Below are 13431 nucleotides of genomic sequence, written 5' to 3'. Positions count from 1 at the left end.
ATATTTTGTTGCTAGATGGACTCAGAAGGAAGATCGATTTATTAGAGTTCTAGAACTTTTAAGTTTGCATCCAGTTTCCAAAAACAATGGGAACTGATTTGGCAAGAATAAAACAAGTTTGGGTGCATTACCTAGCAGCATGCCTCTTACAACAAGAGTCTCTTCTCACCACAGTTTTGATAACTGAAGGCCTTTGTCCAGGCAAAAGTTCCAAGAGATGGAAACAAAGATGAAATCTCTTCCATTGCCTTACGAATGAATTATAGTCGGTTGAACCACATCTGACCATGGGACTCTAATGGACAGATTAAATTACAGGAAGTAACTAGGTACTTTGACGTTTCTTTTTTTCCTTACAATCACCTACTCTTGAGGGACCAAGGACTTATGCCCTGAAATACAGAATACTAAGCTTATTAACTCTGTGATCAAGAGCCAAATTAGATTCACTCACAGCTGAGCCCACAACGATTTGAAACTCTACTTGCCCTGCAATGCTTTGAAGTAGCAAAGAAGAAAATAACACATCTCTTAGGAATCTTTTTCCTTCCTTTTAAAAAAAGAACTTCTTTATCAGATGCAGTATCAGTTAGCAAGTTACTGGAGACAGTGGCTCATCTGTAGACCTTAGTTTGGGTTAAATATTTTCAGAGGGAAGAATTTAACCATTTACTTGGTATTGTGCTATAATTAGCCACTTAAAAAACGGAGGCCCTTTGAAAAGATTTGTCACTGAAAGGAGTTTGATTATTCACTGATCAGTACTACCAACCAAGATGCAAACACAAGTTCCTATAAGCGAACATTAGTGGTTGAGACACACACAGAAATGAACTTTTACTTTTAAAAGTAAAACTCGCTGAAAAGGAGATCATTTAGTTATTTGTCAGTGGTATGTGCTGATAAACACATTCAGAGATAAATGGTGTGAAACAAAGCTTCCTTTTGCTACCATAATGTGTTAGCTCCTATTCCCATTTAGATTTTGATATACTCTGGGTTAGCTTCAGAATCCAGACCTCCTTGTGTAAGTTATTCCTAATAACTTAGTATTTATTTATTTTTTTAAAATTTTATTTATTTATTTATTTATTTGACAGAGGGAAAGAGATCACAAGTAGGCAGAGCAGCAGGCGGGGGTGGGGGAGGGGGGTGAGCTGGGGGGGCGGGGAAGCAGGCTCCCTGCTGAGCAGAGAGCCTGAGGTGGGGCTCTATCCCAGGAGCCTGAGATCATAACCTGGGCCAAAGGCAGAGGCTTAACCCACTGAGCCACCCAGGCACCCCATAACTTAGTATTTAATGTAATATGTCACTAGTCTTACAAAAGGTCATTTTGAAGAGTCTACTAAATGATCCAAATTTGGGAACACTACAACTTATTAGTGTGAGGTTCTCAATAAGTTTATTCTTACAGTGGCTCAATCACCAATCTTCATTCAGAGTTCTTAATTTATCTCTTTGATGGGAAAGTTTCCAGGAATAACTAATCCAACATTCCAGTGAAAAGTTTTACTGGCTGTAGTGACAAATAAAATTGGATGCTCTCGTGAATTAATCATGCAGTTTGATTAGCTTGCAGTTATAAACCTTGGTGCATATGATGATAATTTTTTGAGAAATACTTTTCCATGACAAATCATTTACATCTTTTGCCCCCAAAACACTTACTTTGATAATTCCTCAAATTTTACAAGCTGTTTTAAAGTTCTTTTTTTTAATACTTTTTTAAAAAAAGATTTTATTTATTTATTTGACACAGAGAGAGACACAGCGAGAGAGGGAACACAAGCAGGGGGAGTGGGAGAGGGGGAAGCAGGCTCCCCGCTGAGCAGGGAGCCCGATGCAATGCAGGGCTCCATCCCAGGACCCTGGGATCATGACGTGAGCTGAAGGCAGATGCTTAACTGAGCCACCCAGGCACCTCTTAAAGTTCTTCTTTTAAACTGACTTATAGATTACACATTTAAATTGATAGTGAAGCTAGTTTTTCCATGTACCCAATAGGACAGTGTCCTAAAATACTATGTATGGGTTATCTCATAACAGTATTTGTCAAAATAAGCTAATTTGAGTGTCCATAAGAATATGGAGTGGCTTTGGAATTTAAGAACCTGTTTGTCAGGGAGCCTAGGTGGCTCAGTTGGTTAAGGAGCTGCCTTCCGTGCAGGTCATGATCTCAGGGTCCTGGGATTGAGCCCTGCATGGGGCTCCCTGCTCAGACAGAGTATTTGGTTCTCCTTCTCCCTCTATTCCTCACTCCACTCATGCACGCTCTCTCTCAAATAAATAAATAAAATATTTTAAAAAAAGAACCTGTTTGTTTTAAATTCTTCAGGCATGTACTTATCTAAGTAGCATCTTTCAATTCAAATGTAACTCACCTATCTAGACGGCAAGATGTGGAGATATAAACATTATTTGTGTGTAGTTTTAGAAAATAGTTTACTTCTGTTTTATTATACCTGTACGATGGGGAGAGTGTGTCTCCCGGTGGTGAAATTTCCATGGTGAAGTGTGGCTGTCCGTTGTAAAGTAGTCCGTGCACTCACAAGCATTGTTTCGGAATTTGAGCCACCAACTACTTGAAGGAATGTAGTTAACCTCTAAAGAGGTCCAGTTCCTTGTCTTTCTTAGACAGTTTATGAGTTTGGATCCTGTCAGGTTCTTGGATATTGTCAGTCAGCTCCGTGACATGTTGTAAGCAAGTACAAGGATGGCAGCCGTTCCACGCAAGGTGAAAATCAAAGTTAAAGCTGGCCCATAATTTTGGCCTTAAGCTGCTGCTTCCTCCTTCATTTATTTTTGATAACATACTTAATTGGTTCCATGTGGGCAAAGCAATTTACCCTGAGATTATGATTTCCACCAGGGGGATGCGCAGGCTCAGCCATCTGTGAGGGAGAACATTTGGTCCTGCAGATGAGCTGTGTGAGCGTCTGTAGTTTTCAAAGGGGCCAGGTAATTTTACAAATTAAAAAAAAAAAATGCAAAAGTTCTGTTTATGAAATGCAAAACTGAGTTGATAAGCAGCAAGTTAAAGCACATCAGCGAAAAGGACAGAGACACCCTGGCGTTCCGGGCACCCTGAGCTGGGGAGGCTCGTCCTTAGATGTTTGCTGGGCTCTGCGTGTGCAGGGTACGGTCTGCAGCGTGACTTCACCAGACGCCTCACTGCCTGAGCGAGCTAAGTGAAGGCAAAGATACTCGTACCCAGAGGACAGTCTCTTCAGAAGGTAGGAGTGCGCAGTTCAAGGGGGAGGGGAGAGGAAAGGCCAGGAAGGACTTCCTGGAATCACCCATTCCTCAGGTTCGAGCTAGAGGCCTTTAGTGGCTCCACATCCACCAGGCGCCCTCAGCAGACTGCCCCGTGGATGCTGGAAATGGACTGAGACAGCCCTTGGGAGCGTTGCCTCTGCACAGCATAGATTTTAGTAAAGGAGACTCTTATCTCAGCTGATTCTTACCATCTCTAAGGGTTTTTTTTTTTTTAATAAGAATTTGTTTATTTGATAGAGACAAAGAGAATGAGTGGTGGCAAGGGGCAGAGGTAGAGAGAGAGAGAGAGAGAGAGAGAGAGAAGCAGACTCCCCACTGAGTAGGGAGCCTGATGCAGGACTGAGCTTAGAACTCTGGGATCATGACCTGAGCCGAAGACAGTCGCTTAACCGACTGAGCCTCCCCGGCACCCTGTCCATCTCTAGTAATTCTTAACCATGTCAAGTCAACTAGATAAAAATATCAGATTGAACCAGAGATATGGCCAGTTTTATAGGTCAAAAATGGTCAAATCTAAAGAAATTTTTAATGATTCAACCTAATATTTATATATACATATTGACATGTCTATGTAAGTTGAAACAGAAGAGTGAATCATTGGAAATCTAGAGCGGCTAGTTTTTAAAAAACTTTTTAAATTAACATATAATATATCATTAGCCCCAGGGGTACAGGTCTGTGAATCGCCAGGTTTATTATACACTTCACAGCACTCACCATAGCACATACCTTCCCCAATGTCCAAAACCCCACCAGCCTCTCCCTACCCCCCACCCCCGGGCAATCCTCAGTTTGTTTTGTGAGATTAAGAGTGTCTTATGGTTTTTCTCCCTCCCAATCCCATCTTGTTTCATTTATTCTTTTCCTACCCCCCAAACCCCCCACATTGCCTCTCTACTTCCTCCTATCAGGAAGATCATATGATAGTTGTCTTTCTCTGGTTGACTTATTTTAGAGCGGCTATTTTTAATTGGAATTTTTGGGGGGATAATTGTACATTTATAAGCAGTTCTAAGAAGTAACACAAGGAGATCCCATGTTCACTTCACTCACTTTCCCCCAGTGGTAACATTTTGAAAAGTTGTAGAATAAAATCACAACCAGGTCATTAACATTGATATAATCAACCCACCTGTCTTCTTCAGATTTCTCCAATTTTATTTGTGTTCATATGTATGTGTGTGTGTATTTCGTTCTGCACAGTTTTCTCACATGTGTAACTTTGTGTATCCGCCACCAAGTCAAGACACTAAACAGTTTCAGTAGCACAAGAATCCCTCCTATTGGCCTCCGCTCTAGCTTCCTCTCACCCTGGCCCCAACCACTCCTACCCCTGATTCCTGGCAATCAATAATCTTTCCTCCTTTTCTAAGATGTTGGCATTTTTAAAATGTTCCATAAATGGAATCATACAGTATATAACCTTTGGGGATTGTTTTTTTTTTTTTTCTCACTTTGCATAATTCCCTGGAAATCATCCAACTTGTTGAATGTATTAATAGTTCACTTTTATTGCTAGTATTCCATAATATGGAGGTACCACCATGTGTTTAACCATGCATTCATTGAAGGACATCTGAATTGTTTCCAGTTTTCGGCTATCACAATCGAAGTTGCTGTGAACATTTTCATACAGGATTTTTGTGAATATTAGTTTTCATTTCTCAGAGATAAATGCCCAAGAGTGCAATTGCTGAGTAATGGTAGTTACATGCTTTGTTTTTTTTAAGAAACTGCCAGGCAGGCTGTTTTGAGAATACTTTTTGAAAAATAAAAATGTCTAGCTTCAGGATTCTGTACTCAGTCTAAAAAAAAAAATTAATCATTTTTCTTGATCCTTTTTCTAGCCACACCATATCCTGGTGGATTTAAGTGCTTCACCTGTGAAAAGGCAGCAGACAATTACGAGTGCAACCGATGGGCTCCAGACATCTACTGTCCTCGAGGTAAACTCTCAGTACACAGACTGGGGTGCCCCGAGCTGCCCATGAGTGAACAGCATTTGTTAACTTTGACGCATAATAGAGGCATGCTTGCAATCTCAACCACTTCTCTTGTCTAAGGCTATTAGTAGATCTTTCCTCATCAACTTATCATCAGAGGCTTTTACAGACATAAACTAATCATAGGCTTGTCCCCTTTCTCATGAAGCATCACTGGAGTGCCAAAAGAAGTAAGAGATCCTTCCCACCCCCAGGCTCAGCCAAATGCAGGACAAGAAGAGAACAACCAGCCTGTTGCCCACTCTTTGAAGCATTAGTCATTGCATAGTAAATTCTTTTATGTAAAGTATGAATTGATGTTCATATAAAGATCCCATTTATTACATATCTTGCCAGAGGCACCTATCCTAAGAGTGTATGAAAGCTAGAATTCTAAATGCCATCATTGCACAAGAAAACCTGAGCTTTTTAAACTATTAAGTTCTTTTTGAAGGATGAGATGGATGCCCAATTAAAGCATGAAATTTTGACCCAGAGGCCCATTTCAAAATGAAATAGAGGCTTCACATTCACATTCATATCTCTTTTATTCTCTTGAATAAAAAAGACAGTTATATTTGACTATGGAGTTACTATTAATTGGCTGTTTTAATTTTGGAGGAAAGTTCATTTGATGGGGAGATGATGAGGACAGAGCATTTTATTGACAAATGTTTGAGTAGTTAGATGGGTTTCGCTGAGATTTAATCCAGTTGTTAAAATGACTGAATACACCAACACCAAATCTATTATTTTTTAACATGATGCAGGAGTTCTCACGCTCACCCTAGGGAAAGGCCCTCTTTCTCCCATGGAGGACTGGACATCAGGAGAAGGTAGAAAGTGAAATTAAGACACAGGTGTCTGCTGCGTAAAACAATACTATTTAACCCATCAACTTTCACATAAGCTGCCCAGCTCTTCAAAATCACTGGAACGTGTGTCCTCCCTAGGCCAGTGGTCCTCAAACTCTGTCATGATCAGCATCCCCTGGAGGGCTTATTAAACACAGATTTATGTGCCCACACATGCCCCATTCCTGATTCAGTAAGTCTGTGATGGGGGCTGAGGATTTGCATTTCTGAGCAATTCCCAGGTGATACAGTTGCTGCTGGGCTGGTGACCACATGATAAGAAATGCAAGTTTTACAGAACTTGAGCCAGCATCCCTGAGATTGGGGCGCTGCACTGGTAGATTCAAATACCACAGGTGATACTAATGAACAGTCGGGGCAAGAACCACTGGGAGCTCCTCTCCCCAGTAACAGAAAGTGAAATGTACTGTTGTCATTTCCAACCAAGTTCCTCTTGTTTACTTTTACGTAAAGATGCTAATGGGGTCCCAAATGACCGTAGGGAAGAGAAAAGCACGGAGATGCTGAAGATTACCTTAATCACAAGCTAGATATCCCACCATCCTGGTAATCAGAGCTAAAAAGTTCTGTCTGCTGTGCCTTCTGTAGTCACATGCTTATTTTGGACTAAGCCAGTGTTTTCCTAACATCACCCCTACATTTGGGGAGGCTGGTGATGGACTGTTTTAACCACTGCTTCTCAAGCTTGGTGGCACACTGAAATCACAGGGGAAGATTTTAAAACACTGAGGCCTGGGTTCCTTCTCAGGGGTTCATATTTAAATGGTGTGGGGTGTGGCTGAGTGCAAGGATTTTTGAAATTGCCCCAGGTCATTCTACTAGGCAGCAAAATTTGAGACCCACTGTAAACAGTGACTCTGGACAAAAACAGGATGGTTTGCTTGTGTAGCCAATAACCTTTGGGATGGTTCCAGCAGGGACAAAGCTGGCAGGTTAGCTTTTGAAACAGTTGCCACGAGTCGGATGTACCACAGAGGACACGTGGGGGTGCTTTTCTCGGCATTGCTCTAGCAGAGAGGATGCAGAGGACAAGGAGGGATTGTGAACTGGGCCAGATTTCACAGAGGCCCAGTCCAAGTCTGATGTGGGCAAGTGTATCCCTGCGACAAAGGAAAAACAGGTGACCGGTAGCACTCTGCTTGAATTCCTCTCAGGAAAGGAGAACAATCCCTTTTGATGCTTTCTTCAAAGGTCAAGATCTATTCTTCCAATGTACAGATATCTGAAAGAATCTCAGTGTCCACACAATTTCTCTTTTTCCCTTCTTTCCTCCCACTTTCATCTTTTTGTCCTTAAATTTATAAGGATAAATGGAAAGTGATGCCCTGAGGTTCTTGACACAGAACCACCCTGCCAGGCTTTTTAGGGGATTAGCCAGTGAAAGATAGGAATCTGGTTTCTTCTTTCCAGGAGCACCCAGTTAGCTGGGGAGATCAGATCTGACTGCATCAAATGTCAAAAATATCAGGACAAAAGCAAATGCCAAATGAAGCCTGGCATTCAGTGCCCTGAGAGCTCATGGGAACAACTGCCGTTTGGCGGCTGAGGTGGCTAGGGACCGCACTGTGGACCAAGAAGAGGCAAAAGCCCTACAAATGGGCGGCCTAAGTAGAATGTGGAGGAGGGCGTGGCTTCTGGAAAGTCACTCACAGCAAAGGTGTGGAGAGGGGATTCGCAGGTGTGATCAGTGGACAGCAAGAGACAGAAACTGGGTGGAGCAACTAGTTCATGCGGGAGAATAGCGGGAGCAAAGAAATGTAGCTTGATTATTTTTGTGGGGCCTTGACCCTTTCAGGGAAGGAGTAGAGACTGAAGCTGTAACCTGAGAAAAGACGGAGCCACACTTGGCTTCCTTCTTGACCAGCCCCACTTCCCAGGAGCCATTCTCTTTCCTCCTGGGTTTTCTCCAAATTTTTCTCACAATGGAAACAGCGTCATAATTCTTAAATTCAAATCTGAGTTGTGTCTAACGACTAAAAACAACTGACTAACCCTGGATTTATTTTTTCTGTTGATTATTAGTTGGAAGCAGCTGAAGAACTACCAAGAGGCTTAGTCAGGGAAGGCTCAGTAGCCGCCATGGAAGAACATCCTGGCTCTCTGTGATATCCTGGGTTTTTGTTTGTTTCATCACTTGTTTAGCTAGGTTTTAATTATCACATGATGTGAAAATAACTTGTTGAAAGTGAATAAAACCATTTCATGTAAGTATTTAATCTTATCTCTATGGAACAAACCCCCCATTCCAAATAGCTTAGGGGACCACCTGGGTTTCAAGAATTTTTGAAAACCAAACTCGGTCGAATGGATATACACAGAGAGGTTTCTACCATTCTAAAGGGGTCTTTATTCCAACTCTAAACCCCATCATGACCCCAGGCTTCACATCTTCTTATGGTTTATCTATTAACATCTCCCAGCCCCCACCTCTATCCTGGGTAGAGAACTCAGAACCGAGTGTTGGCCCTTAGAATTTCTCTTAAGTTCAGGAGAGTTCATTTGTATGTCTACAGAAGGTATTGGCTACATGTTATCCGACATTCCTGGCTTCTGTGTTATGAAGTGGTGTTTAGGCGTTCTATCTTGTCATATTGCTAAATGGAAGTCTTAGACTTCCTTTTTTTAAAGTAGACATTTTAAAATTAAAGTGTAACATCCATGCCAGAAAGTGTATAGATCACAGGTGCTGAGCTCATTGAAATTTTACCAAGTGAACAGGCTGTGTGTCTGTTACCCATGTTAAGTAACAGAACTTCAGAAGGCCACTAGGGTCCCCCAGTCACTACACCCCATCTCCCGGAGGTAACACAATTGTGACTACTATCACTGAACTGTACATAAATGGAATCACAGAATGTATTCCTTTCTTTGTCACATTTTCTATGTGAAAGTCATCCATGTATTTGAGCCACAGAGTTAGTCTCACAGATGTGTATGTACTGAAATTCATCCATTCCACTCTTGATGGACTTTTAGATTGTCTCCAGGTTTTGACTGTCATGAGAATTCTTGTACATGCATTTTGGTACATGTATGTCTTCATTTCTGCTAGGTCTAGCCCGGGTTGGGGGGATGCTGGGCACATGGTATGTGTGCTTTGGCCTTACTGGATTCTGCATGGCAGTTTTCCAGACTGACTGGACCAGTGTATGCTCTCCCCATCAGTGCCTAAGAGTGCCAGCTGCTGCACAACCTTGCCAATGCTTAGTGTTGACAGAAACAGTAGAAGCTCGAGGTTAATGGAATGATATTTTTAAGGCACTGAAAGTAAATACCGCCAGCCTTAGAATTCTGTACTCAGACTGCAGGCTAACTTCACTGCATTTCCCCTCTCTCCCGGCTACCCTGCTGCCTCTGATTTTCTGTTCATGCCTCCCAGTTCCCTTGAGAGTAACCAAGGTTCTGTGTAGCTTCTTAGCAGGGTTTTCTGCTCGGTTTCTCAGCTTCTGCATGTGCAACTTTGGAGTCCACAGGTGCCTTGAGGGGAGAACAGGTATAGAATGTCAGGCCCAACTCGACATGTCGTTCATTTCACTGGTATTGCTCTTCAAATCCTATCTGCCTTGGTAGCTCATCTATGCTTCCACATGGATTTCTATTATTTTAGTTCCATCTGGCTATTGTAATTTTATTTTATTGTTTTTTGGTAAGAAGGTACAAGCTAGTTCATTTCAGCTGGCATTTTAATTCCCAGACCTAGTCTTTAATTAGAACTTTTCCAGTAATTTTTAACCCACGTTCTAATAGCCTAAACAAAATGGGTTTTCTTTTGACACCCTGGATTCATCTAACCTGCTCCATTTCACAGTGGTTTTGCCCAGTATTTTCTATTAACATAATTGCCTCAGATAGGAAGCATCTGTTTGATGCCTCTTTCTTATCACTTTTATTTTAACTACTGTTCATGGGAAGGTCCTCTTTATCCTCATTACTTTGACATACCTTCCCAACCACATTTTTTGCCTTTTGCCTGGTAATAAGCACATAACTTTCTGAATTTCAGTGATTTGCCTTAAAAGAGAGTTTCCTCAACTTAACAAGTCACCTGTCCTTAGGAGGTATGGATGATTTTTTTTTTTTTTTTTTAAGACAAGACAAAATCACAAACCAGGAAAATATCTGTTTGGCAGTTTCTTCAGGTGGTGTCAACTGTAGGGTAAAGGAGGACAGTTATGACTCAGTGAAGTTAATAAGTATTCATTTATTTTTAATTTCTGCCTTGAAGAATTTTTTACTTGGGGCAAGAAAAGAAAAGAGTGTCTTTTAGGGTTCTGTGGAGAGTGATTGATAGGACCAGGAAAGCCAAGAGATTAATCAGATGCCTGGGTATCAGAGACCATGTGATAATTTCTAATTGGGATACACTTTAAATAATTGAGTTTATCTGCGACTCAGTTTGTAGCTCGTTCTTTTCATAAGTCTATTTTCTTTTATCTTGGATTCTTTTTTCTTTCACTTTCCATTTCACTGAACTTATAATTGAGATGTAACATACACAGAATAGTGAACAGCGTGATGAATTTCCACAAATTGAACACATTATGGAAGCAGCACCCTGATTAAGAAATTGATTATTTTCAACAGCCCAGAGTCTTCTTACATGACTGTTTTTGGTTACTATCTCTTCCACCAAAGATCCTGTTATAGGCAGCTCAGTTGTGTCCTCCCAAAATTCACATGTGAAATCCTAACATCCGTACTTCTGAATGTGATTGTGTTTGAAGATAGGGTCCTTAAAGTGGTAAATCAGGTTTAGTGATAAAGGGGAGATTAGGACATAGACACACACAGAGGAAAGAACATGTAAAGATGTTCACAGATGGAAAGTTGCCCTTCCGTGAGCCAAGGAGAGAGGTCTCAGAAGAAATCAACCCTGCTGACACCTTGAACTTGGACTTTCAGCCTCCAGAATTGTGAGAAAATAAATTTCTGCTGTTTAAGCCACCTAATCTAAGGTACTCTGTTGTGCAGTTTATCTAGAATCTATAATTACCCTGAATCTAAAACAAGACCAAGTACCAAAAACAATAACAAAAACAAAAACCTGCAGTCTAATATTCCTTATGAATATAGTCTCAAACATCCTTATTATAATATTAAATAGAATTTAGCAATATTTAAAAATAAGCCTGACAAAGTGTGACTTATTTCAGTGATGCAGGGCTGGTTCCATATTTAAAATCAATCAGTATAATCCACAGTATTAACAGCTAAAGATAATAAAGTCACATGTTAATATCAACTGAGGCAGAAAAAGCATTTGGCAAAATTCAATACCATTCTTGTTCAAAAACTTTCAGAAAAAACAGCATGTGAGAAACTTCTTCAACCTGATAAAGAATATTTATTTTAAAAAATTGTAGCAAACATTATACTTACTAGTGAAAGACAAAATACTTTTCTGGTAAGATCAAGATCTGGGCAAGAATGTCTCTTTTACCACTCTTATCCAACATCATGCTGAAAGTTGTACCCAGAGCAATAAAGCAAGAAATGGAAATAAAAGGTGTACAGATTGGAAAGGAAGAAATAAAACTGTCCCATCTCACAGGCGACATGATTTTCTAAGTAGGAAATCCCAGCAAATCTACACAAAACTCCTAGAACTAATAAGTTCAGCAAGATTACAAGATACTAAGACTAACACGTAAAATTCAATTTTGGCAAAATTCAACTTATATATACTATCAATTAACATGAAGTCATTGGATTTAAAAATATAATACCATTGGGGATCCTGGGTGGCTCAGTGGGTTAAAGCCTCTGCCTTCGGCTCAGGTCGTGATCCCAGGATTCTGGGATCGAGCCCCACATCGGGCTCTCTGCTCTGCACGGAGCCTGCTCCCTCCTCTCTCTCTGCCTGCCTCTCTGCCTACTTGTGATCTCTGTCTGTCAAATAAATAAAATCTTTAAAAAATATATATAATACCATTTACAATTGTTCAAAAGAATTAAATACTTCAATGTAAATCTAATAAAATGTGTAAAGACTTGTATGCTTAAATCATAAATGCTAATGAAAGAATTCAGAGAAAATTTAAGTAAATAGATACCATATTCATGAATTGAAAACTCAACATAGTAAAGATGTCAGTTCTCTCCAAACTTATATGCAGGTTTTACTCAATTCCTATCAAAATTCTAACAAAATTGTTTGTAGTTATAGACAAGATTATTGTATAATTTATATGGAAAGATAAGAAACTAGAATAGCTAAAATAATTTTGATAAAAAAATAAAGTAGGAGGAACCAATCTACCCTCTTTCAAGATTTCTCATATAGTTACAGAAATCAAGACAGTAGTATCGTCAGAGGGATAGCAACACAGATCAATAGAACAAACAGAGATCTCAGAAAGAGACTCACAAAAATATGCCCAACTTATTTTTGACAAGGATATAAAATCTGATTCACTAGAGAAAAGAGCCTTTTCAACAAATGTTCTGGAGAATTTGGATATCCATGAGCAAAAAATGAACCTTAACCTAAGTATAATAACCTTTGCAAAAGTTAACTCAAAATTAATCACAGACTTAAATGCCAAATATAAAACTACATGACGTTTAGGGAAAAAACACAGGAGAAAATCTCTGAAATCTAGGGGTAGGCAAAGAGTTCTTAGACTTGCTATAAGAAGTGTGATCTATAAAAGGAAAAAGTGGTAAACAGGACTTTATCAAAATTAAAAACCTTTGTTCTACATAAGACCCTATAAAGAGGACAAAAAGACAAACAACAAACTGACATACAATATTTACTAATCAAATATCTGACAAAGGACTAGTATCTAAAATATATAAAGAATTCTCAAAATACAATAGTAAAAAAAAACAAAATAATTAAGAAAAGGACAAAAAATGAATAAATATTTCACCAAGAAAGATAAATAGATGGCAAATACGCACATGTTCAACATCATTAGCCATCAGGAAAATGCAAATTAAAAACACGAGATATCACTGTACATCTATCAGAATGGCTAAACTTAAAAAAGAAAAATAGGAACACCATCAAATGCCAGTAAGAATTAGGAGAAACTACATCATGTATATATTGCTGGTGGGAGTATAAAATGGCATAGCTACTCTTGAAAATAGTATGGCAGTTTCTTATAAAACTGAACAGGCAAGTACCATATAACTTAGTAATTCCACTGCTGAACATTTATCCCAGAGAAATGAAAACCTATGTTCGCACAAAAGCCTTAATACAAGTGTTGATTGCAGCTTTACTAATAATATCCCAAACCTAGATACCCTTTCAATGGGTGAATGGTTAAACCAACCTTGATACATCC

At 39.7% G+C, this 13431-nt stretch overlaps 1 protein-coding gene across 3 annotated transcripts in view; it reads left to right on the top strand.

Moving 5' to 3' along the window:
• The window catches only part of LYPD6 (LY6/PLAUR domain containing 6), a 119539-nt gene that overhangs the window by 98063 nt on the left and 8045 nt on the right, over window positions 1–13431 (top strand). For all 3 annotated transcript variants that reach the window (XM_046018117.1, XM_046018115.1, XM_046018114.1), the window contains one exon: window positions 5124–5222. In XM_046018117.1, the coding sequence (XP_045874073.1) occupies window positions 5124–5222 (99 nt within the window). The remainder of the gene's footprint in view (window positions 1–5123; window positions 5223–13431) is intronic.

Source organism: Meles meles, chromosome 9, assembly GCF_922984935.1.
Source record: "Meles meles chromosome 9, mMelMel3.1 paternal haplotype, whole genome shotgun sequence".
Lineage (NCBI taxonomy): Eukaryota > Metazoa > Chordata > Mammalia > Carnivora > Mustelidae > Meles > Meles meles.
Note: the sequence above shows the minus strand (reverse complement) of the source record. Positions and strands in the feature narration are given on the sequence as shown.